The sequence below is a fragment of the Paramisgurnus dabryanus genome, chromosome 14 (genome assembly GCF_030506205.2).
Source record: "Paramisgurnus dabryanus chromosome 14, PD_genome_1.1, whole genome shotgun sequence".
Classification (NCBI taxonomy): Eukaryota; Metazoa; Chordata; class Actinopteri; order Cypriniformes; family Cobitidae; genus Paramisgurnus; species Paramisgurnus dabryanus.
This window is the reverse complement of record NC_133350.1, coordinates 26,475,660-26,501,467: the sequence shown is the minus strand read 5'-3', so window position 1 is coordinate 26,501,467 and position 25,808 is coordinate 26,475,660. Positions and strand designations below refer to the sequence as shown.

General features: G+C 39.0%; 1 protein-coding gene across 3 annotated transcripts in view; it reads right to left on the bottom strand.

Moving 5' to 3' along the window:
* The window catches only part of ptprga (protein tyrosine phosphatase receptor type Ga), a 313,371-nt gene that overhangs the window by 53,947 nt on the left and 233,616 nt on the right, over positions 1 to 25,808 (bottom strand). For all 3 annotated transcript variants that reach the window (XM_065241771.2, XM_065241773.2, XM_065241772.2), the window contains exons 5-8: positions 23,464 to 23,559; positions 17,099 to 17,165; positions 6,716 to 6,873; positions 341 to 533 (exon numbers count right to left, since the gene is read on the bottom strand). In XM_065241771.2, the coding sequence (XP_065097843.1) occupies positions 341 to 533; positions 6,716 to 6,873; positions 17,099 to 17,165; positions 23,464 to 23,559 (514 nt within the window). The remainder of the gene's footprint in view (positions 1 to 340; positions 534 to 6,715; positions 6,874 to 17,098; positions 17,166 to 23,463; positions 23,560 to 25,808) is intronic.

Below are 25,808 nucleotides of genomic sequence, written 5' to 3'. Positions count from 1 at the left end.
CAATCATGAGGGAAATCTGATTGTATTTGAAACTTAATTTAAATCCTAAAAGAGTTCATGAATTTGTGTGATGCAGAATCAAAATATGCAAACAGGGCTGGGTGGTATAGATAAAAAAATATGATTTCATCTCAAACGGCTTAGAAGTGTTGCTATCATTGCTATAAAACCCCTAAAATGTGGATAAAAATGCTGATAAAATGTAAGGAGAAACAACAATAAAATTGACATTAAATTTAAAAGATAAGTGATCCTGTCTGTGAAAAAATTATTTAACATTTATTTAACATGATTGGTCATATAGAGGACAACCAATCAGCTGTTAGGAAAGCCGGCCCACCTTTGGAAGCCTCTGTACCATACGGATTCCCCAGGCTGACAGTCAAATCAGGCAGCCAAGCGTCTTTGACGGCAGATTTGAAGACCTCTCGGTTGTCCAGACTCTGAAGTGGACGGAAATTATTACGAAGGTACTCCACAGATTTAACATGGTCCTGCTGTTCTGTAGTGAAGATGGAGTAAAATGCCTCCAGCTGAAAGAAACACACAGAGAGAAAACCGCTCATATAAATCTCTCTAATTTTTCATCTCCCATGATGCCCGGAGTCACTGTGCCATCCTGAAATACTGACTCAGATGAGGATTTTTTTCTTTGGCTCACAGGCTGATCAGAGACTAAAAACAAGACCAGCTGTCTGTCATGTTTTCTTCTCCTGTCATGGCTCATCAACCTTCTGCCTCTTTTCACTTTGCTTTCTGAAAACACAACGTTCGGAAAGCCGTAGGTTCACATTGTCCTCTTTACGTTATCTTAACATTCTTGGTAAATGAGTATGACGGCGTATGACAGAAAAAGCAAACCCTCGAACCAAACATGCCATCCAGAAAAAAGGACGAACAATAATTTGTGACGTGTAGACAGAAGTGTGTGGAGGTGTTTGGAGTGAAACAGGCAGGGATAGACGATGATTCAGTATAGATCATGTTTATTAAACAGCATATAGGGGATGAGACAATACTGTATCACATAATGGGGACCAATTATAGACTGTAAAAAATATGGACGTAGTGTACACTGTAAACACATAGTAAGTGCTCATACATAATTTTTCATGTGAAGTATACCGGTCCATATTCGCTTAAGCGGTGACATCATATCGTGTGCTTCAGGCTGTATCAATATGTAGCTCTCGACTAATCTCCCAATGACAATCCTCATCTATTAATCCCACATATGCCCCAGCCGTGCTTCTAAACGGCTTACCGGGATCAGGATCAGGCAACAAAAGCACGACTCTCATTGTGTACAATTCTTAATACTGTACTAATCCAAGTTATTGTGTGTGCGCGTTTACTCTATGATTGTGGATGATGTGTATGAAGGTTAAGTAATCCTTATAGTGGAAAGGAAAAAAATCACAGTAACAGCGCCGTTCTGGGTCACACATCTGTATGTACGTGTGAGATGAGTGTGTGTAAATGCTGACATACTAGAGTCTAAGGCTGTGTAATCCCTTATGGGTAACCACAGCAACAGGGCATTTTAGGGGCATACCCCAATGTGTGTGCGCGTGTGTGATAAATCCATCCCAACTCCAGATGTTGCAAATGAAGTAGACTGACTGAGCATCGATCCTTAAAGCGCTCAGAGCTCAGTCTGTCAGACTATGTGACCTACTTCCTGCTTTGATGAAGAACAAAAGCGCTGAGAAAAACGGCAAGTGAAGGACAACTGTCCTCTTCAATAGACTCGCTTATATCTGCCTCAGCGATGTTGCCTTTTAAACAAAATCACCCAAAGACAAAAGGGAACAAAAGAACCGTAAGAGGTGTCAAACGAGAGCAAGAAGCTCCAAAGAAAAGACTGCGTCTTCCCTTTGAAGGACTGTTGAGCTGTGACCTGTACACGCATCACTTCCTGTGTCTGTGATATGCAGATGGGCTCAGAATATCATATCAATACCGTGACTCATATCTCATTCAACTATTCAATACGTTATATATACCATTAAATGCGTAGACCATTTGACATAAATCAGTAAACAGTAAATGAGAAAATAACAAACTTAAGCAATTACAAAGACAAGCACATGCAGTATGTGGCAAATACAGTGGCAAGAAAAAGTATGTGAACACCTAGGAATGAACTTTTTTTCTGGGATTTGCCATAAATTGAGATCTGATCCTCATCTAAGTCACAACAATAAACAAACACAATGTGCATAAGCTGACAACACAAATAATTCTAGTTTCTTGTGTCTTTTTTAAAAACACCCATTAAACATTCACAGTGCTGGGGGAAAATATAACTGTGGATTTCCACCAACTGCGGAGCGGCTGCAGATCGGCTCCGCTGCGTTACCGCCAATACCCACCAGTTCCGAATTAATTGCAGAGCGGCTGCGTGCTGAAGTGACGAGGACCCATGAGGTCTCGCAAATTCACGTGATGATCGCGCGATATCTAGTTCTGTCTCCGCCCATTATGACGTTAAATTATGACGTTTTGCTGGACCAGCCCAGATCATGACACAAGGGCTGTTTCTCAATATGCGTTCTTCAGCGATCTTGCGTCCTTGTGTCCTCGCTCTACGTCATCATTAACAGTCGAAGTTCAATTCCAATTCTCAAGAACACAAGTACAGAGGACGCGTGAAAATACCCGGATGAGTTCTTGATATCGAGGATGCATCGAGTGCAGACTTGCACGTTGAAATCTGGGGAGGTTACGTGACCAGCAGGAAGATCGCACACATCTCAATTCTCACAAGTGCATTATGTGTTCTCGCGACCTTCTGAGTTCGTTCTTCCAAGGTCGCCTGGCAAGACCAGTCTCCACGAGAACGCAAGTCCATTCTTTGCGTTCTTAGAATTGAGAAACAGCCAAGATCTCGCGAATTCAGGTATGATCACGCGATAAAGTCATGGCTCCGCCCTGCGGAGCTGTCCGGCATCTGTTAAAAATAGAAGCCCTGCGTATTTGTTCCGGAGGGCTGCGGATGGCTGGAGCTGTGACGGATTTGGAACACAGTCAGTGGAAATACACACATTGACTTGAATGGAAACCGATTTACTCGGCCGTTGATCCATAGCCGTTCCCGCAGTCGGTGGAAATCTAGTCTCAGCCTCAGATGTCACACCCACAGACTGTTGGCTAAACGTCTGATGTTTTTCGTACACTTTTCTGGAAACCCTGTGAGAATGTTGAAGTCGTTTTGATTGGTTGAAATAAACCGGAGCCGTTTCTCAATATGCGTTCTTGTGGACTTGTGAAACGTCATCAGTCGCAGACCAAGTACTGTTCCAAATCAAAGTTTGCATCAAGCCCAAGTTCACATAAAATCCCCGGATGTGTTCTTGATCTGCCCATTTTATCGAAGATGCATCAGAGGAGACTTGTGTGGACTTATGACAGCGAAGTTTCCCAGAATGCATTTCTCGTCAGGAGTTCGTTCTTCCGAGTCTGAACTTGCAAGTTCGAACCACGAAGGACACAAGTCCGAGTTTGGCGTACTTGGTATTGAGAAACGGCTCGGATTTCCAGGAGACGCGAGTGTCGCAATTAGTTTCGGTCCCTGGAAAACAAAGCTCTGATGTTCCATTGAGGAAGAGAATCAGTCGTGTTCATGTGGATAATACTGACCAGTTATCATGATCAGCTTAATATTGGATTCTCAAAAATATGCAAAGTTTGCGGCATAGACTCTATAATAGACGTCCAAGAGTTTTGCTTGAGGTAGTTAGTGGAGTCAAAAAGTTTGGTTCTCCTGAATTGCTTGTAGGTGTTAAACAGTGGAGAGATATTCTTCAAATAGATGTTTAACGGGAGCGTATCATTGGTGTGGCTGTTGATGAAGTGCACAATGTTGTTCTATGGTGAGTAATGTTGTTTATTTAGATGCTATTCGTTTGCGGCTGGTTAATTCAATAACTGAATTTTTGCAAGCCGGCTTGTAATTGTGGGGAGTCCGAAACGTGACGCTAGACGAAACAAACTGTGTCGGTCAAACAGCTCGTGGGCAGACTTTGTCCAGAAAAAGCAGCGAAAAACACCAGACCTTCAGTATTAAGTGAACTCTTGAATTTAATAGCTTGTTAAACCTCCTTTTGGCAGCAATTAAATCAAGCAAGGACTTTCAGTAGCTCTAAATCAGACCTGCACATCATTCAGAGGGATTTTTACCCATTCCCCTTACAAGAACCACTTAAACTCAGAAATATTTGTAGGATGTCTGGTGTGAACTGCTCTCTTGAGATCATTCCACAGGTTAAGGTCTAGGCCACTCCAAATGGCACATTTAGTTTTTCTTAAGCCAGTCTGTGGTGGATTTACTTCAATGCTTAAGGTCATTGTCCTGCTGCATCAGCCAACTTCTACTGAGCCTCAACTGGCAGACAGCCACCCTGACATGATCCTGTAGGATTTTTTGCTAAACTTGGGAATTCAGTTTCCCCTCGATGATGGCAAGTGGTCCAGGCCCTAAGAGGAAATGCCCAAATCATGATGTTCCCTCCACAATATTTCATTGTTTGGATAATGCTTACTGTTGGTAAGCTGTGCCCATTTTATGCGCCATAGTATTTTTCCCAAACAATTCAACTTTTGTTTCATCAGTCCATAAAATTTTTCCCAGGAGCACTGGGGTTTGCCAAGGGTTAGCAAACTTCAGGCTCACAGCAATGTTTCTCGGGAGGGCAACGGCTTCATCTGTGGTGTACAGCCATAGACACCATGCCTGTTCAAAGGCTTGTGTCTTCAAGCCTTCAGCTTTTCCTTGTGGGTTCCTCTTTACTTCACTGAGTATTCTGTGTTGTGCGCCCACTTCTAGGAAGGGTAGTTACAGTATTAAACTGTCTCCATTTATAGATAATTTGTCTTACTGTAGAATGATGAATGTCAAAATATTTTGAGATTGTTTTGTATCCCTTTTCAGCCTTATGGAGTGCAACTCTTGATCAGATATCTTTTGAGAGGCATGGTTCATAAGAGCTGATGTTTTTTTAAGTATAGCATTCTTAAAATGTTATTGTTTCTTTTAATCAATCAAAGTAGCAATAAACCACACCTTTAAACTCATTTTATTAATTTGACTCCAGTTTGCCAGCTCTTGGCACAAATTGGCTTTTATTAAAATAATTAGTCTATGGGTTCACTTACATTTTCCTCCAGCACTGTGAATGTTAAAAGAGGGTTTTTTTTTTTTAAAGACACAAGAAACTAGAATTATTTGTGCTGTCAGCTTAGGCAAATTGTGTTTGTCTATTGTTGTGTCCTAAATGAGGATCAAATCCCATTTTATGGCAAATCACTGTAGAAAACCAGTTCATTCATAGGGGTTTCACATACTTTTACTTGCCACTGTATGTGACCCTGTCTGTGAAGTTCAGTTTTAAGTCTCAATCTTAGATTAGGAGCCACACCGTTTAATTTTAATCACTGATGTCACATTGATTTTAATCTTTATACAGCTGGGTTTTCACAGATTGGGTCACATCTATTTGTTCGTTATAGACTGGATCACACTAAAATAAAATATGAACAGAAAAATCCCACTACTGCATAATATTATAATATTCATAACAACAAAATACAGCATATAAAGACAGTTCATAGCCAAATATTGCGTATTTTCATGAATAAAGTCTATTAAAAATTGTACATCCAGCCTCATTTTCAAATGCATCAGATCGACTATTCAGATCCTTTGTGAAAATTGGCTGCTTATAGCTACTAAGCGATGACGTCTTGCAGTCATAAATCTTGGAATGACTTTGAAATAACATGAAATCCTACAAGGCCGGATGAGGGTCTGCGGATATCCTTTGATCTTACATATGTCAGAGCAAATCCTTGGTTTTTCGTTTCTCTTTAAACGTGTGCCAAAGACAAGCCAGGGAGTGGATTGGATACGCTGGATTTATAAAGAAGAAAAACCCTCATAGACATTCACTGCGATTTTACAGTGTAAATTATATTCCCCATTTATCATCTGCCTCTTTTCCAGCTTGGTTTTTGCTATCTGATTCGGTCTGTGGTTGTGAAACTGGACCACCTTGATGTGTTTGGTTACAGCACCTGGTCTTCTGCTACTGTGCTTTAAGTGCAACCTCAGCTCAAGATCTGTATTTTTAAGCTCAATGAAAAAAATTGTGCTAAATAGCAATAAAAGTGGTTCACTGACTCGTAATCATAGGGGAACCATTTAAGTGTTATATACAGTAGCACCTATATAGTAAAACCATAAGGTGCTATGTAGAACCATAAGTGATGCTAGTACTACTTATAGATCTATCACTTAAAGTGGTTCCCCGATGATTATAAGCTAGTGAACCCCTTTTAGCACCATTTATTTTATAGAGTAGTCAATTGCTTGCCTGCATGACAAGTCGACTAAACATTTTAGAGGAATAGTTGAATAAAAATCCCTTATAATTAACCCACCCTAATCCTATCCCAGATATAGATTGCCTGATGTTTCTTGCTATTTTTTATATATCGCCATTCCTCGTGAGCTCTCTCTAATAAATCCAACATAGTTTTACCCATCAGACTCCTCAATTGGGTCAGCCGCTCAGCATTATGGGAACTGAAACGTTGAGCTTTGCTTTGAATAAAGATGCATAATCAGTTCCCAATCAGCTTGCTCTAAATTATTCTCCACTCGTCCTAAAATAAACGCTTCAACAGTCACCAAGCACAAACCACTTGCGCTCACCTGTTTGTAGGAGAGGAACACGGGGCGACTGAAGACGATCCACTCCACGACTTTACTGCAGGGTGGGGTGGTCAGCGAGCCGATGTACCGGTAGTAGCTTCCCAAAGAGGAGGGTAACAGGTCTCTTAGCACGAAGGGCTCTAGAAACGTCTCTTTTTCTGAAAAACATAGACGTGTTGAATTAGTAACGAGAAAATTACAGGACAGTCAGGACTAAGACAGGCACAGATGCCAAAAAACCGCAATACGCATATTTAATGATCCTTGCTTGAGCCTTTGGTGTGATTTTGGGGTGGGAAATCTGCTTGTCTGCTGATCATTTACAGACATGTGGAGTGTTCAGAAACCCAGTTTAAATTCATTTGGTGACACTAGTAGCATAAATATGACAGGTTGATTTTTATAATGCTTCTTGCACAAAGCTTGCCTAAAATGGGGTTGTTGTAACTTTAAGAGTAATCTCCATATTGTCCTAGAACTCCTTTTTTCTGCTTGTTGTCGGTCCAAAAAGGGACATGGTCCAAACCTAATATTCAAGCTATGGATGAGCTGTGCTTTTTTAAGCCGGTCAATCCTCGTGTGGACACAATCTGCAGATTTTTACCCATAATCCTCTTCTGATTGAAACGCTTATCAGCTCTATCCAACAATGCCTGCATAACATATGACTATCCTGGTTACATGATAAAACAAAAATTGTTACTTTATAGCTTCCCACTTGCGTATTTCCCTATTTTCAATTGCACAAACATGTTGCATAAAATAAAGATAAACAGATGCAGAAATCTGATGTGGAGGATGACACAGGAAGAATGAAGTGTATGTCCACCATTGACCCATATTTGTAATCTAAGATTTGGGAATCCTGCTCAAAGAAGCTTAGCAATGAATGCCAACCCAGCTAACAACTTTTGGTTCCCGAAACCTTCCCCTAATGTTAGTTGTTGGTTTTCAGAACGTTATTTTTAAAGGTTTGTTTTTGGTTAGCCAGGAAAGTTTTCTTAGATAGAATAGAATGTTAATTTTAGGTTAGTAAAACCTAACAAATACGCAGAGCTTCTATTTTGGCCCGGTGCCGGACAGCTCTGCAGGGTGGAGCCATGACTTTATCGCGTGATCATACCTGAATTTGTGAGATCTCGTGTTGTGATCTGGGCTGGTTTGTAAATACGTCATAATTTAACGGCATAATGGGCAGAGACAGAACAAGATATCGCGCGATCATCATGTGAATTTGCGAGACCTCATGGGTCCTCGTCACTTAAGCATGCGGCCGCTCTGCAACAAATACGTAACTGGTGGGTATTGGCGGACGGCAGGGTGCGTAGCCGTAACGCAGCGGAGCCAATCTGCAGCGTAACATTTTCCAAACCAGAAACTAACATTTTGCAAGCGTTTTAATCAGGGATCACCAATCCTGGTCCTGGAGGGCCGGTGTCTCTGCAGAGTTTAGCTCCAACCTTAATCAAACACACATGAAGCAGCTAATTAAGGTGCTTCAGGTGCGTTTGACTAGGGTTGGAGGTAAACTCTGCAGAGACACCGGCCCTCCAGGACCAGGATTGGTGACCCCTGGTTTAAATTTTAGTAAATGTGCAAATCACGGACAGTGGGAACAGAGCTAGTCACAGCAACCAAAAAGAAAGTTGGTTTTGAGAAATAAGCATATTTAGTGGCACTTGTTAGTCCAGGGGTGCCCAATCCTGCTCCTTGCAATCGATTGTCCGGGAAAGTTTAACCTCCACCCAAATCAAATACACCTGAAGCAGCAAATCAAGGTCTTCAGAATCACTTAAAAATTGAAGGCATGTGTGTTTGAATACAGTTGGACCTGAACTCTGCAGGACAGTCAATCGCCAGGAGCAGAATTGGGCACTCCTGTGTTACGCCAATGGCATGAGTTTGGGGTGACACTATCTGTTTGACCAAACACAGATGGGTGGAGTGTTCAGAAAACCTGTCTGAAAACAGGCATTTTGTTTGTGGCATTTCAATCGGTGATTTCAAAAGGGGGGCAGTGCTGAATAAAAGCAAATACACACAGCCAACAAAAAAGAAAACACCGTTGACATGGTATGTCTTGTCATTGTGCGATTCCAGACGTTGAAAATTAATTGCCAATCAGTGTGGCGACGGCCGGGCCAATGGAGACTTCAAAGCCATCCTGAAAGACTGAATTAATGGACTTGTAATATATACCATGGAGAAATGGAGAATTCATTTCACTGTTTTGATTCATGCACCCCCGAGAAGGGACGCTTGGTTGAGTGAACAATGCTCAACGACTGGTGTGGCGCGCAAGGGGACTAACATGAACTCAAACAACACAAGACGCCACTACCAATCACAGCAGGCTTTACAGATACCGCAAACTGATAGCGCTCTCATTATTACTCGCTCAGACAGAGAGAGACAGAGAGAAAGAGAGAGAGAAATAAATTGAAGTAAGCTCTCATTTATATGCAGGTTGGACAACCAGTGTGTAAATGGGAAAACTAACACGCCTTGTGTTGTGTGTATATTGAAGTTAAGGTTAAATGAATGGTAATCCCCTAAAGGTTCAGGCTGGGGATGGGAAGAGAGAGGCTTTTTGCTGTGCCTCAGTGGCATGGTAATGGATGGCACAGAGTGGTTTTCTGTCACACACACAGACAGCCACAGGGCAACCACTCTCCAGTCACACATCCGTGTGTAAACCCAGCACGACTCAGACTCTCTCTCCGCATATAAAGTCCATCTTAATGTTACATTAGCTGCCGCACAACAGGAGAAGTTGCATAGTCAGTGTGGCTGTTTGGATATTGTGATGCTTATGATTTTGTGACGCAGCTGTCAGAATTCAAATTGACCTTATTTACTTCCTTTATTCAGGTTCCTGGTTTTATTAATCACACACGTATCAAAAAACCTCTCATTATCTAACTCCTCCTCATTCATTAATTAACCCCTCCCTTTTCATTATTTAACTCTTCCTCTCTTATTATTTAACTCATTTTCAACTCATCCTCTCTCTTTATTCAACTTCTCTCTCATTATGCACCTCCTCTTTCATTATTCCACTTATCCTCTATAATGATTCCCCTAATCTTCTCTTATCATTTAGATCCTCCTTCTCATTATTTAATTCCTCCTCTCCTAATTTTCAACTCTTCCTTTCTCATTATTTATCTCCTCCTCTCTCATTATTCACCTCCTCTCTAATTATTCACCACCTCTTCTCTCTTCATTCAACTTCTCTCTCATTTTTCATCTCCTCTTCTCTTTTCATTCAACTTCTCTCTCATTATCCAACTCCTCCTCTCTCATTATCCACCTCCTCTTCTCTCATTATCCACCTCCTCTTCTCTCATTATTCACCTCCTCTTCTCTCTTTATTAAACACCTCCTCTCTCATTATTCGCCTCCTCTTCTATCTATCTTCAACTCCTCTCTCATTATTCGCCGCCTCCTCATTATTTAACTCCTCCTCTGTCATTATTCACCTCCTCCTCTCTCATTATCCACCTCCTCCTCTCTCATTTTCCACCTCATCTTCTCTCATTAATCACCTCCTCTTCTCTCATTAAACACCTCCTCTTCTCTCTTTATTAAACACCTCCTCTCTCATTATTCGCCTCTTCTTTCATTATTCACCTCCTCTCTCATTATTCGCCTCCTCTTCTATCTTTATTCAACTCCTCTCTCATTATTCGCCGCCTCCTCATTATTTAACTCCTCCTCTGTCATTATTCACCTCCTCCTCTCTCATTATTCACCTCCTCTTCTCTCTTCATTCAACTTCTCTCTTTATTATCCACCTCCTCCTCTCTCATTATTCGCCTCTTCTTTCATTATTCGCCTCTTCTTTCATTATTCGTCTCCTCTCTCATTATTCGCCTCCTCTCTCATTATTCACCTCCTCTTCTCTCATTATTCACCTCCTCTTCTCTCTTTATTAAACGCCTCCTCTCTCATTATTCGCCTCTTCTTTCATTATTCGCCTCCTCTCTCATTATTCGCCTCCTCTTCTATCTTTATTCAACTCCTCTCTCATTATTCGCCGCCTCCTCATTATTTAACTCCTCTTATCTCATTATTCACCTCCTCATCTCTCTTCATTCAACTTCTCCTCTCTCATTATTTGCCGCCACCTCATTATTTAACTCCTCCTCTGTCATTATTTCACGGATTCTCACTAATTATTCAACTAATCTCTCTCATTATTCACCTCCTCTTCTCTCTTCATTCAACTTCTCTCTTTATTATCCACCTCCTCCTCTCTCATTATTCGCCTCTTCTTTCATTATTCGCCTCTTCTTTCATTATTCGTCTCCTCTCTCATTATTCGCCTCCTCTCTCATTATTCACCTCCTCTTCTCTCATTATTCACCTCCTCTTCTCTCTTTATTAAACGCCTCCTCTCTCATTATTCGCCTCTTCTTTCATTATTCGCCTCCTCTCTCATTATTCGCCTCCTCTTCTATCTTTATTCAACTCCTCTCTCATTATTCGCCGCCTCCTCATTATTTAACTCCTCTTATCTCATTATTCACCTCCTCATCTCTCTTCATTCAACTTCTCCTCTCTCATTATTTGCCGCCACCTCATTATTTAACTCCTCCTCTGTCATTATTTCACGGATTCTCACTAATTATTCAACTAATCTCTCTCATTATTCACCTCCTCTTCGCTCTTCATTTAACTTCTCTCTTATTATTCACCTCCTCCTCTCTTATTTTTCATTCTGGGTTTTTCAATTTCGGTTTTACATCATTCTCTCTCTTTATCCAACTCCTCTCCCATTATTCAAATTCTCCTCTTTCTTTTTCAACTAATTCTCTCTCTCTTTATTTACATAATCTTACTTGTCATTTTTCATCTCCTCCTCTCTCATTATTCACCTCCTCTTCTCTCTTCATTCAACTTCTCCTCTCTCATTATTTGCCGCCTCCTCATTATTTAACTCCTCCTCTGTCATTATTTCACGGATCCTCACTAATTATTCAACTCATCTCTCTCATTCTTCACCTCCTCTTCGCTCTTCATTTAACTTCTCTCTTATTATTCACGTCCTCCTCTCTCATTATTCACCTCCTTTTCGCTCTTCATTTAACTTCTCTCTCATTATTCACCTCATCCTCTCTTATTTTTCAAATCATTCTCTCTCTTTATCCAACTTCTCTCCCATTATTCAAATTCTCCTCTTTCTTTTTCAACTAATTCTCTCTCTCTTTATTTACATAATCTTACTTGTCGTTTTTCAACTCCTCCTCTCTCAATTTTCAATTCCTCCCCACTCTTTATCCAACTTTTCCTCTCTTGTCATTTACATTCTCCTTCTCATTATTTAACGCCTCGTCTCTTAATTTTCAACTAATTTTCTCTTTTATTCACCTATTCCTTGACATTATTCAATTTTAAGGATGCCGTTTCATGATAACTTCTGCTTAAAGAGACCATATTTTTCCAAAAATCTTACAGCTCCAAAACAGTATCAGTGTGATCTTAGAGTCATGCGTAACATAGTTTCTTTTGAAAGAGTCTGAAAATGCCATATTTTCGCTGGAATGTCTCTTAAAACTGCCTCAATAACTTAAAGTAATTAAATAATTTTTCTCTCATGTGGCTCAGTAAGTACGTCATACCTGCTGTTGACATTAAAACGAAGTGATTGTAAAGTATGCTCATGTTAACATCAGATGGGAGAACAAAAGCTTGCATGCATGAATTAATGATTTGCAAGAGGCATATTCCCAGTGGGAATGAGTAATGCACATACATGCGTCAACTTTGGCATGAACTTCATTGTTTTGTGTTTAAATCAAATGCAAATGGCATCTTGTTCACACTGGGACTTTTCACGTAGTGAGCGCTTGAAAGATGGCTATGTATTTCGAAGCACGCCTGCTTTTAAAGTGCAGTTAAATATTAAAGAAATTGTCATAGGAGCCTAATGGATGATCTCTTAACAAGAAAGCTCTCGAGAGATGTGAAATTCTTCTTGTGCTACTTGACACAGATGTGAGACTCTTGAGCGTCTTAACTACAGGACACCGCAAACACAGTCACAGACGTTACACACATCACAAATCCTTAGATATATCTTAGCCGAATGCACAAGCCCCCGCCGCTGAACGCGTGTAATTCCAGTCACAAATCTCTAGTGCGACTACCTGAGTTTAGTGCATGCAATACCAAATTACACGCGTCTACGTGCTGACAGGAAAGATGCGGTGCTGTCAGAGTCTGTATAGACCCCCTGCTCTTATCTGTCTGGAATAAGGACAGAGAACTCGATTCTGTCCCACCTCCCGTCGAGAACACAAACACATGCACCTTTATCCCAACCCTACTGAGCAAACAAGATCAACACGCTCCAGCAAACAGGCCGTGATAGCTTGACTACTGCAGAGAGAGTGAGTTATAAAGATGAATAAATGGGCTTCTGTCGGTTTCTTTGCTGTAGCTCTAATAAAAATATATGCACTGTAAGTCACCTTGAATTAAATGGAGTGCCAAATGCATAAATGTAAATGACAGACCTTTGCAAACAACGCCCAACTCATCTTAGCATCCTAGCAATGAAATTTCACCAAAAAGTAAAAATCTTGTTCATTCCTAAGACCTTCAACATCCTCATCGCCATGGTAACCTTCATCTTCAGACACAGCATCTTCATCTTCGACTGGCAGCAGAACTATTTTCTGTCATGGTAAAGTCTCCGTGGTGGTGCCGCTTAGAGTGAGTGCTATTACAACGCATTAACGTTGATCTCTTTGTCAGATTGGCACCGTGATGCTTTTCCTACCACGGTTACCCAGATTACGCCGTACGCTCACTCTCTCGCTCACTTTCTACGACCATCTCGCAAGCCGGTAATTACCATCAAAGCCTCTACGTGCCTTTAAACTTCACGTGGGCACAGCGAGGTGCTCCCGAAATGACTGAATAGAGTACATTAACAAAACATTCCTTAAAGACATCAATTTACTCTGTGGGAATCGCAGACAGTCATGGCGGTTTCGTCTCAATATTCCGGAGCATACATCAGTTCACACTGGGAGCAGCTGGTGTCTGTATCGTTCAAGAGATTTTAATGTCTGAAAGCAGAAAGGAATAATGCGATGACATTTTCGAGGGGGTCAACTATTCAAACGGGCAATTTTAGGGGGCGCAGTGTTGAGGTTCCTTTCGTACAATACCCAAATTATTTTTCAGTGACCCAAGCGCAGTTTACCAAATGTCAACTATGTTTGTAACTTTATTCATCCTGATAAAAAAATGCTTTTAATGTCCCCTCAGGTTTGATTAAACCATCAAAATGGACAAAACTTAAAAACTTTTAAGGTATTTGGACGAAAAATAATTGGGCACAAAGGCAAACTAAAGCATATTTGGAAATCTGTGTGTTCTTCGAATATATACATTTTGCCTTTATTTGACAGACAGTAATCATGAGACCACAGGGTGGAGAGAGGGGCATGGGATCGGCAAAGGACCTCGAGCTGGGAATCAAACTCGGGTCGCTGGAAGTCCATCTGCACCATGTGTCGGAGCACTGGCCACCACACCATCGGCTCCGACTATAGTCCCTTTTGTTGTCATCAACATGCACGTGCACTGTGTGATTTTGAAACCTTGCATACATTGTACGCGTGGGTCGCACATGTGTATCGGCACACATGTATCGGCACACATGTATCGTAGTATGTATGTGTTTTGGACTGGGTGTACGCTAACGCGTGTAACGTACGCGTCATTTCATCCCTCCGACAGCAGAGATCACTCAACAAAACCCGGGGTAGAAAATTACACACATTCCCCCTCAAAGCCAGAGACAAAATAACATGGCAGATGATGTGTTTGTGCACACGCGTGTGCGTGTTTGCCTGCCAGAGTGCATGACAGGCATATTTCTATTGTATACTGATGTAAGATATAAACAATCTCTGTTTATGCTTTAGCATAGAGCACATGCTCTGCCTTACAAACTCCTGCTTTCTTACCCAGACTCCTGACTCAATATCACACTCATATCATCATGCACTTAGTCAGAGACCCGAGGCAGAGATCCTGTCAACTACAGATCTGCTTTACAAACAGACTGACTAATAACAGACCGGTCTGTTTTGCTCATTCCACCATGTAAGACAAGCTGGACACCAATAATTTAGTCAGTGTTATTGCCTTGACACAACAATAAAAAAATACATCAATAATATTAATAATAATATATAAAAAGAATAACTGATTGATACATATACAGCTGCAGAAAAAATTAAAGGTGTGATGTGGGACTTTTAGAAGGATCTCTTGACAGAAATGCAATATAATATACATAACTTTATTATCAGTGGTGCATAAAGACCTTACATTATAATCTGTATTGTTTTTATTACCGTTTTTATCTACATACACTGTGGGTCCTCTTACATGGACGTCGCTGTCATGTTTCAACAGTAGCCCTAAACAGACAAACTGCTATACAGAGCGTGTTTCGTCCCTACGTTGTCTCAGTCGACGGCATGTTTGTCCTGTGGCAGCTACCGTAGCTTCTCATTGCTTATCGAAATTGAGGTTGGTTGCAATTCGCAAATCTCACAGCTAGATAAAAATTTAAAATAAATCACTAAAAATCCCACATTATATCTTTATGAGACCACTTCATGATAGTTTTCAGTTTTTCTAAATTTACTATATATATGTTTTTATTTTATTTTATTTTTAAGTAAAATTATTAATTTTGTGTCGTTCTGTTCTGTCAACTACCGACAACATTTCTGGCAAATTCCTAAAAAAATTATGTTTTTATTGCATTTATTTGCAGAAACTGCAACTAAAACAAACTAACAAAAGATGCAATGTTTTCAGATCTTGAATACTGCGAAGAAAACAAGTTTATATTCACTTTTATACAACACTAATGAGTTTTATATGTATTTAGGAAGAATTCAAAAGTGAATATTTGATTGAATAACTAAAGATTTTTCATGTGTCTTGGCATGCTCTCAGTCTTTTACACTGCTGTTGGATGTCTTTATATAGGTTTGAACAATACAATAAAAAATAATGATTAAAGTTAAACTGAGTGTCTCTTAATTTTTTCTACGACTATGGGCCCTATCTTGCACCCAGCGCAATTGACTTTGTCAGTAACGCATGTATCATTCGTATTTTGCACCGGCGCACAGCGGGTTTTTCCCTCCACAGACGCACGTCTGCAAACTAGGCAATGAACTTGCGCTCCCTGGGTGGTTCAGCGCACAAAAGGAGGCGTGTTCCGGCGCAAACCATCCCTGATGCTATTTTGCAGATTCAATACACAATTGCGCCACTGACCGAAAAAAAATAGTCTAAAGCCAGTGGCGCGTTGCGCGTGGTTCATTATGCTATTTAAAGGGCACATGCTTGACTATAATGTATAGCGTGCACAACGCGCACACACTTTGCTTATCTAATCTACACAGATGAAACAGTTATTTTTGCAAATCATAAATTGTTACACTAAAAAAATATTAATACACGAGATAAGGGGAATCATAGTGGTGAGCATTGTGGTGATAGTTTTTATTTATTGTGTGGCTGCGTTTAAAAATTCTCATACAAATAACGATTAAAATATTTTCATAAGTTTGTTGTGTGGCTGTATTACGTTTATTTTATGTAAATAATAATTACAATGTTTTCATAAGAAACCTTAATGTATGTGAACTTGATTTGTAAGTGTTCTTTGGGGTTGGACTGCTTGCGTTTCTTGGCTTTCAGCGGTGAGGGTGGACGCAGCGATGTCCTGCTGGCATCAGGTCCTGTATAGAGGCAGATCCACCTCCCGTTACACGGCGTGCCCGATTTATGCTTGCAAGCTTGGGATTCCCCCAACTACTGACATCATTGTAGCGCTTGCGGCGCAACGTCCTGGGGATGCCGGCTGATGAGACAATTGTGGCTATTTCCTCCCACGCCTGTTTAACCGACGCTGATTTGGGTGGGTTTCTCCTATCCCCATACAAAACAACTTCTCTGTCTTTGACTGCTAATACAAGAACGTCGGTCTCCTCGGCTGTGATCTGTCATAATAATAGCAACCCGCGCCATGGAACTTGCGCACATGCATTTAAAGGGAATGTTGGATGACGTTCTGATTGGTTTATTTGACGTTACGCCCAAACCACACCTATGAATAATGTACCTACTTCAGACAAACCCTTTTGCTTTGCGCCTGGCGCAAGAGTTATTTCTCCCGCTGGGAAAATAGCAACAGCGCCCAAGATCCGCCCACAAAGTCACTTGCGCTTTGCGCTTTGCGCTTCGCACTTGCGTTTCAGATCGTTAAAATAGGGCCCTATATGTTTACGTCACAAATCCTGAAAATGATCTGAGATGGAAAGGAGTTTGTCCACTCACCATGATGCACCACTCCTCTTAAACCGTGAATAATCGGATCTACTGCTGGATTGTCCTTCATCCCAACCTGAGTGAGAAAAAGAGAGAAAAAGATAAGAATTATGATTTCCTATAAATGATAGATCGACAGACAGACAGAAATATAACCACACTCCATGAAAAAAGTACACAAGTTATCATGGGAAGGTACCTTTTAACTCTTTCCCCGCCATTGACGATTTATCTCGTCAAATAAGAGAAAACAATTCCCTGCCAATGACGCTTTCCTGACGAGTTTTTACGGTAACCTGTAGTTTCGCTATTATAGATGAAATTACCCAATATTACCCAATTGATAAAAAACTTAAGCAAAATTTAATTTTAACCTCCATGGATGTTTTGATAATCTCTTTGAATCTGATCTCGAACAAAATTCCTTTACAAAAATGCAAATATTTTTTTAAAAATGCTGGCAGGCCACTTTAAAAAAAAGGCTGGCGGGGAATGAGTTAATAAGGTCCTAAAATGTACAATTTTGCCACAGATATGTACCCTTGAGATACCAGAGTGTACATGATGTTGCTGATGTCATAAATGCGATACGATTGCAATCGTTCACAAACAGGCACACGTAAACAAACCCATCACATCTCATACAGCTTGAAAGGCCCTGTAACAGATTCTGAACTGAATGAATGGTCTAACACAGATGACTCAAAGGGTCCGGCATCCAAAAAAACTGAAAGAGAACAGCTACAGTGTTGACCTTTGAAGTGCATGTCTCCGTGTGCGTGTGCTGGTGAAAGACTGACATGTTGCTCTGCGCGCGCGGCCCACGGCATGTACAACTATAAAATAGCTTCAAAACTATTTTAATTGATCACAGACCTGGAAAAAGAACACATCAAACTCACAACAGACTAAGTTCCTCTAGTTTTTGGGGGAAACACGTGTATCTAATACAGTGTTGTTTTTACGAACGCCCTTAGAGCGTTAAGTCGAAAGACAGACCTAAGAGTAAGTATGTGTGTCGGTTGTGTATCGAGGAGGCCGGTAATGTTTAGCAGACAAAACCAACATTCCCATGACACCAGAGTAGAAAAAATACATTCACATTCATTGACCGTTACTCTACAATCTCTCGCAGTCATCAATCTTCCCAAGCCTCTTGTGTTGTTTCGTGAATAAAAGTGAATTCCAGAAGCTCAAGGCAGGAGGAAGTCAACAGCACCAAAACCACTACAGTTTGGATTAAAGCCGTACAGCAAGAGCCAAATGCTTATACACAAATACGAGAAAAAATTGCAAAAAGTTGTAGTTGTTCTACAATTGTAGAATTTGGTTGCTGGTTTGTAAGGATCACAGATGGCTGAGAAACAACAATGATAAATGTACATGAAAAGTGCAATTAATCATACAATTGTGCTCCAAGTTCACGTATTATATTTACCTCTTATATCACATGATTCCCGTCACAGAAACACGCAATATATAGCAAGGCATTAGCATCACGCATTATTAAGGTGACGTTAATGGGGTCACGCGCTGTACACGCAATGTACTACATAGGCTTTATGCCCAGCTGCACTACTTCCTGAACTTCAGCCAGCTCCTTGTTTCCTGTCTGCCATTATTGGACAAACTGCTTGTTGTGACTACTGAGGTCAGGAACACCTGGATTAATCAGTTTGTCCAATAATGGCAGACAGGAAACAAGAAGCTGGCTGAAGTTCAGGAAGTAGAGCAGCTGGGCATAAAGCCTATTGTGCAGCATTTATGTATACTTTTAAAACGTTAGGCTACTTAAAGTAATAAAATAGCATTGTGCCTTTTGAAAAGTGTGTTTTCATTACCTATATCTGAATCTTTCTCCAACTCAGTTTTTATTTTTATCCAGAAATAAAATATGAACTCGACGAGAGATGCTGTCAGTAGCGTAGGGTTGCAAAGTCCTCCTTTTGTGCTACTCGAGTTTAGATTTGGGCTACTGTTTAAACAGTTTGCACAAGTTTTTTTTTTTTGCAAGTTAAAGATTAAATTATTTCATTGCGTAGTTATTGTTATTTGGGCTGTGAATCGTCATTGGGATGCTTTGGGCTAGTTCTGAACGTCCATTCAGATAGTTTTGATACCCGAATCTGGCAACCCTGGCTGTGGGCTTGCTCAGACTTTCGGTTCGGATTCAATATAATGTACATTGAAATGAATGAGATCGCGTCGCTCTGCTACTGCTTGTCGTTGGCTGTCTGAATGGGGCGTAAGGCACACCTGTGCAATAATCATCATGCTGTCTAATAATCATCTTGATATGCCACACCTGTGAGATAGATTATCTTGGCAAAGGAGAAGTGCTCATTGACACAGATAAAGACAGATTTGTGAACAATATTTGAGAGAAATAGGCCTTTTGTGTACATAGAAAAAATCTCTGAGATCAGTTCATGAAAAAATGGGGGCAAAAACAAGTGTTTAGTTTAGAATACATATTGGAAGTACATATTGGTACCAAAGAGTGCATAGTAGTACTCCATTAATACTGGTACAAAAAGTTTATATCTGTAACTAAATGCTTCATGTTAGGACATTTTAAAAGGAATCGGCCCAGTGATAGACTAGGAGGTTAGATAGAAGTGGCACCGTGCAAAGGTGAGGGCGAGCGAAAATGAAGGAAAAAATAGAAAACCAAAGGACAGCATTAGCAATCAACACATTTTCTTATTTCAGTAGTAGAGGAATGCCTGCCTAAGGACAGCCAAGACCAGAGAGAGAGAGAGAGAGAGAGCCTGCAGGTCAACAATTTTATAACAATAGAGGGAACTCAAAAGGATTTATCTACTGTATGTCCTTTTTTCAACATAATCACGTTCTACACGACTATCCTTTGTGATTTATGCGTAAAATTTTACTTTACAACACTCGGTCAAAAAATCCATCTTCTAGACAATACCCAGCCTTTAATGATCGCCGATTTGCTCTTTTTACGGTAAGGCGGCACTGCACTTTCCCAAATTCATAGTAATACAACTGTCTTAATATATAGTCTTTGATTTAAACATGGCTCAAATTGTGCCGGCTGCTCTACACAGCATTAATTCTCACTGCTCTACAAAATGAGCTTGTATGGTAGATGCCAGAGGTCATTCACAACCCACAAACACCTGCATTTTCTTGTAAAACAACCTCTGAGGGAAAATAAAGAGCAGCAAACTGTTTTAAACTCAATTTAAGGGCTTTGTTCCATCTCATAGGTAAAAATAGCCTTTGCCAATCAATAAAGTTCAAAGTAGGTTTTAGCAGATGGAAAATAAAATCCTCACTGTGAGCTGAATACTATAATTGTTTTAATACCGCATCTGTGACCCGTTTTATCGACACGTTCAAGAAAATCCTCAGAATGATCGAAAGTAATTGACGGATAAAAAACCCGAAAGAACGAAAACTAAAAACAACAATAAATGATATACAATCAAAATGATTTAAGTCACCAGTTTACCTTTGCCTTTTTCAAATAACTACAATGAAAGTGTTTAAAAAGGTAATGGCTGTGGTTAACACCCTTTGAATTGTGTCTGTGGACATGTGGCTTGTAAACAAGCCTGTGAATGTATCATGATAAATGTTACTACTGCTATCTTCTTTAATCAGGTAGAGATAGACTAAACGGTTGGCCAATAAAGAAAATGGTGTGCGAGTCCCAAATAAAAAGAGCTATTGAGCAAAACACATGCTACACATTAAATAAGAGAATTAGAAAGAACAGAAGGGTGTGTTTAATATATACAACTCACATGTGATTTAGTCTGGTATACATTATCATTTTAGAAATTAGACTGTAAGAAATAATATTATATCAACATATATTCTTATGTTTCAACTTAAAGGAATATTCAATTTTCTTAAAAGAAAAATCCAGATAATTTACTCACCACCATGTCATCCAAAATGTTGATGTCTTTCTTTGTTCAGTCGAGAAGAAATTATGTTTTTTGAGGAAAACGTTGCAGGACTTTTCTCATTTGAATGGACTTTAATAGAGCCCAACATTTAATACTTAACCCCACACTTAACAGTTTTTTTCAACGGAGTTTCAAAGGACTATAAACGATCTCAAACGAGGCATAAGGGTCTTATCTAGCAAAATGATTGTCATTTTTTACAATAAAAATAACAAATATACACTTTTAAAGCACAACTTCTCGTTTAAATCCGGTCGTGATGCGCCAACGTGACCCCACGCAATACGTCATGACGTCAAGAGGTCACAGAGGACGAACGCGAAACTCAGCCCCAGTGTTTACAAGTGTTGAGAACGAGGACCGTTCCTACGTTGTTGTATGTCAATTTAAACGAGAAGTTGTGGTTTAAAAGTGTATATTTGTTATTTTTATTGTCAAAAATGACAATCGTTTTGCTAGATAAGACCCTTATGCCTCGTTTGGGATCGTTTAGAGTCCTTTGAAACTCTGTTGAAAAAAACTGTTAAGTGTTAAGTATTAAGTGTTGGGCTCTATTAAAGTCCATTAAAATGAGAAAAATCCTGCAATGTTTTCCTCAAAAAACATAATTTCTTCTCGACTGAACAAAGAAAGACATCAACATTTTGGATGACATGGTGGTGAGTAAATTATCTGGATTTTTCTTTTAAGAAAATGGAACAATTTTTAAGTTATGTCAACTTATCACAAGTCAAAACCTAAAGTAGGTTGAACTGACTTGCAGTTGTTTAAACATATATTTCATGTTTTATCTATACGAAAGATTTTAAGTGTCATCACATTGAATGGTGAAAAATGTACTAACATAACATGGTATTTATACTATATGTACTGTAAGTGTACTGTATGACTGTATATATTTCATGGAAGAAATCTTGTATCACACAATGCAGTGTGCACAACTTTAATGAACTAAAAACAATGTCTGATCTGAAGTAATGTTACCTTTATATGAAAAAAATACGTACCAAGTAATCCTACATACATACAGATCCAAAGCTTATCCAGTTAGTTCATGAAATGACTCTGTATTTTGCTCAAAGACAATCAAGTCTGTTGTAAGTTCACACTTTTACTCAATCTCGACATATAGAGATGAAGGTGAAGAACAGCAGGCAGGAGATAAAGTGATGAAAGAATAAAATGAGCAGAGGATATTTAATCATTTTGAATGTGTTTCAATGCTCAGTCTGACTTTGTTTAACCACAAACAGATTCATCAGTTGTTAAACCAGCACAGATAGTTAAAATGTACTGCTTCACAACATCATCATGTGACTTTGAGACAAAAAGCAGTGCAAAACCCATATCTATAGCACCAACGTAAGATTAAACAGTAATGAAAAATAATAATATTAATACATGAATAGAATAAAGCATTTATGGGTATAAGTATAAAAAAATGAAATGCAACACAAATGAGTACACAAATGAAGCCTCATTGACTTCAGTATTCCTTTTTTCCTACTATGGAAGTCAATAAGGGTTTTGATTGTTGTGGTCTCTTGAAGCATATTATAATAAAACTAGTATGTATTGTAATCTACACTCAGTATATATACACTGCCTTAATGGTTGAGAAGAGTCAGCCAGCCACAAGAGGGTGCTATGCTAATGTGCCAGCTGATGCAAACAGTCAAATGTAAATCACTTATTATAGATAAAAGAATTACACTTTGAACTATAACAAACTAAAGCAAGAATATATCTGTTTAAAGTCAATTTTTTGAATAAACTACTGTCGGGAAAAGCTTCAAAGGGTTGATTGAGACACTAAGGAAATTAGAGCAGTCTCAAAAAACACACGCACACACATACACATCTCTGTTTCTCACTAATTGTTTTATGTGTTTGATATGTCTTTCGAATTCTTGGTTATTACAGTCTGACTGCATTGACAGATGTGTAATATCTCAATGTGAGAAATGAGCACACACACACACACACACACACACACACACACACACACACACACACACACACACACACACACACACACACACACACACACACACACACACACACACACACACACACACTTTCTGAAAAAAAAAAACTGTGAGTCTTAAATTGTTGTTTTGTGATTATCGCAGCAAGGTTATAAAAAAAGAAAAAAAAATGTGTGTGTGTCTATGGGATGTCATCACTGGAAAATAAATGATGTTTTATAGTTTTATGTTCTTTGAGGAATCAAAAATGGTTCTTCTTTGGCATCGCTGTGAAGAGCCCTTAAAGCACATTTATTTTTAAGAGTGTGTGTCGCCAGTGAGTGCAGTATCACTGAGCTTAATGGGACGAGAGAAACCTCTTTACACAATCAATGGTTTTTAATGCTAGCACTTAGCACTGACAAAGCTCATGAAGATAGCGATGAAGCGAACGAGAGCTCACCTGAAAGAAGACGGCCATCGCCGCGATCACTCGCTTCTCCCGTATGGCTGCGCTGAGACTGTCAAAGTCATCAGAGTTATACATGAAGATCTGCATCTGTGAGAGAGAAAGAAAATCTTGTTAGTCGGAGACCTTTAGCCAATCAGATTGTAATTCTGACATTATCACAGACAAAACACACATAGGGCATTATCAAAGCTAATATTACATAATCTCATCCCTTTTAATCCACCTCATCCCATAATCCCCTCCACGTGTGTTGAGTCCCAACGCCAAGCCCTGTCCATCCTCTTATCACTTTGATTGGTTCTTTGGCAGCGAATGGTTGGTGTCTAATAAATGTGCCGAAGTCTCCGCTGGCCAAAAACGCAGAGTCGAAATTGGCACACCGACCTGTTGTTCTCTGTTATCGATATTTTTACCCACAAAAACTCTCCCAAAAAAGAACAACAAAGATCAACAGACAGCGATCTCTATTGTGTCAACAGGAGGAGTAGATTTAACAATGGATAAACAAAGTGCCCTGCCATGGGACGCAGAGAGGTTTAAAGAGAGGAAATAATAAAACAACAGCTCGAAACAGAATCAGAAGGACAGGAAATGTTAAAGCTATAAAATAACTTCCTACTACAAGCATTTGTTAGCAATTAGCAAGGCAAAAAAATACAATTATCTGGCCAAAAATTTTTTGTTTTAAAGGGACAGTTCATCCAAAAATGAAAATTCTGTCATCATTTATGTACCCTCATGTTGTTGCACACCTGTATAAAAAATTCTGGTGAACACAAAGATATTTTGAGCAATGTTTGTAACCAAACTGTTCATGAGCCCCATTCACTTCCATAGTATATCTTATATCCTAAAAAAAAAATAAAGAACTGTTTATTTGGTTATTAACAGTTCTTTAAATAATATTTCTTCATGTTCATCAGAACAAAGAAATTAATACAGGTTTGTAACAACATTATGCTGAGTAAATGATGACAGAATTTTTATTTTTGGTGAATTTTATTTTTTAAACATATACTAAATACATTTTGTGGGAAGTAAAGCTTAATAAAATATATTTTTGAAACCTTCATATATCAACAACATATGGTAAAAAAAATTTTTCCTTAAAAATATTAAAAATATTAAAGTTTATAGGCTAACATTTTATAAAGTATATTTTTGCAGTTGAGAATATATATCAAATTTTTTGTTTACAGATGTGTAACATACCAAGTTTTCTCTTCTGATGAGACGTGAATATAAATGCTTTAAATTGTATTTATTTTTTAAATACATTTCAAAATATATATGTAAACATTTATAATTCAAAAATGTAAAAAATTTTAATACATAAAATGTATTTCTGTAAATCAATGTTTTAGAACATTTTTGTAGATTTTGAAATTTACAATTGATTTTAAAATATGTTTTGTGCTGTATGGGTTATAAAAATGTCCATTAAAACATTAGATTATTAATAAGATTTTCAAATGCTACATCTAGTTGTGCCAACCAATAACATAAGGACAAATACTACTACTAACAATACAAGTAAAAAAGCAAAACAATTTAATACACAAATTATGGATGCATAATGATTAATCGCAATTAATTTATAGCAGAATAAAGGTTTTTGTTTACATCATATATGTGTACTGTGTATAATAACTTTGTGTATATATATATATATATATATATATATATATAGATGGTTTCATCGGTGTAATGATGTATCTTTGTATGTTGTTATATGACAAACACGCCATCAGACATTGGAATACGAACACACACCGTATGTTTATTTACTTCCGTAGAAGTGCAGGGGCGCTCTCACATCTACGTACACGTAGCTGTGGGCGTGACCTTGCTTCGCACCGAAGCAGAACATTACATCACTCTTTTTTTTTTTTTTTTAAGTCTTTTTTTTCCAGATTAACATGTTCGGCAAAGACATTAGAACAATATACATTTGTTGCAAAATCAATACTGCAGTTGTTTACTTATATTCAAAACAGGTTTCGGGCCTTCAACAGGGCCTGAAGAATACCAGACATAACAGAACTTAAAACACTGTACGTCTGTTACACCAGCAAATACTGTTTCATTTAAGCTTTGTGGACTATATGGAACTTACTGCTGAAATGGGGTTTTCAGTAACACTCTAAAACAAAGTGTATGAATAGTCACTGTATTGCATACTCTTTAGAACAAGAAACAGTCAAAGGATGTTCACTTTTACTACTCAGAACATCTAAACGTAATCAGAGAGGCGGACAGGAGGTCTGCGATTGGATCTAGTAGGATATCTCGGGGAGATGTTACGTGTGTTAGTTTCTTCCATCTCGTTTTCAAAT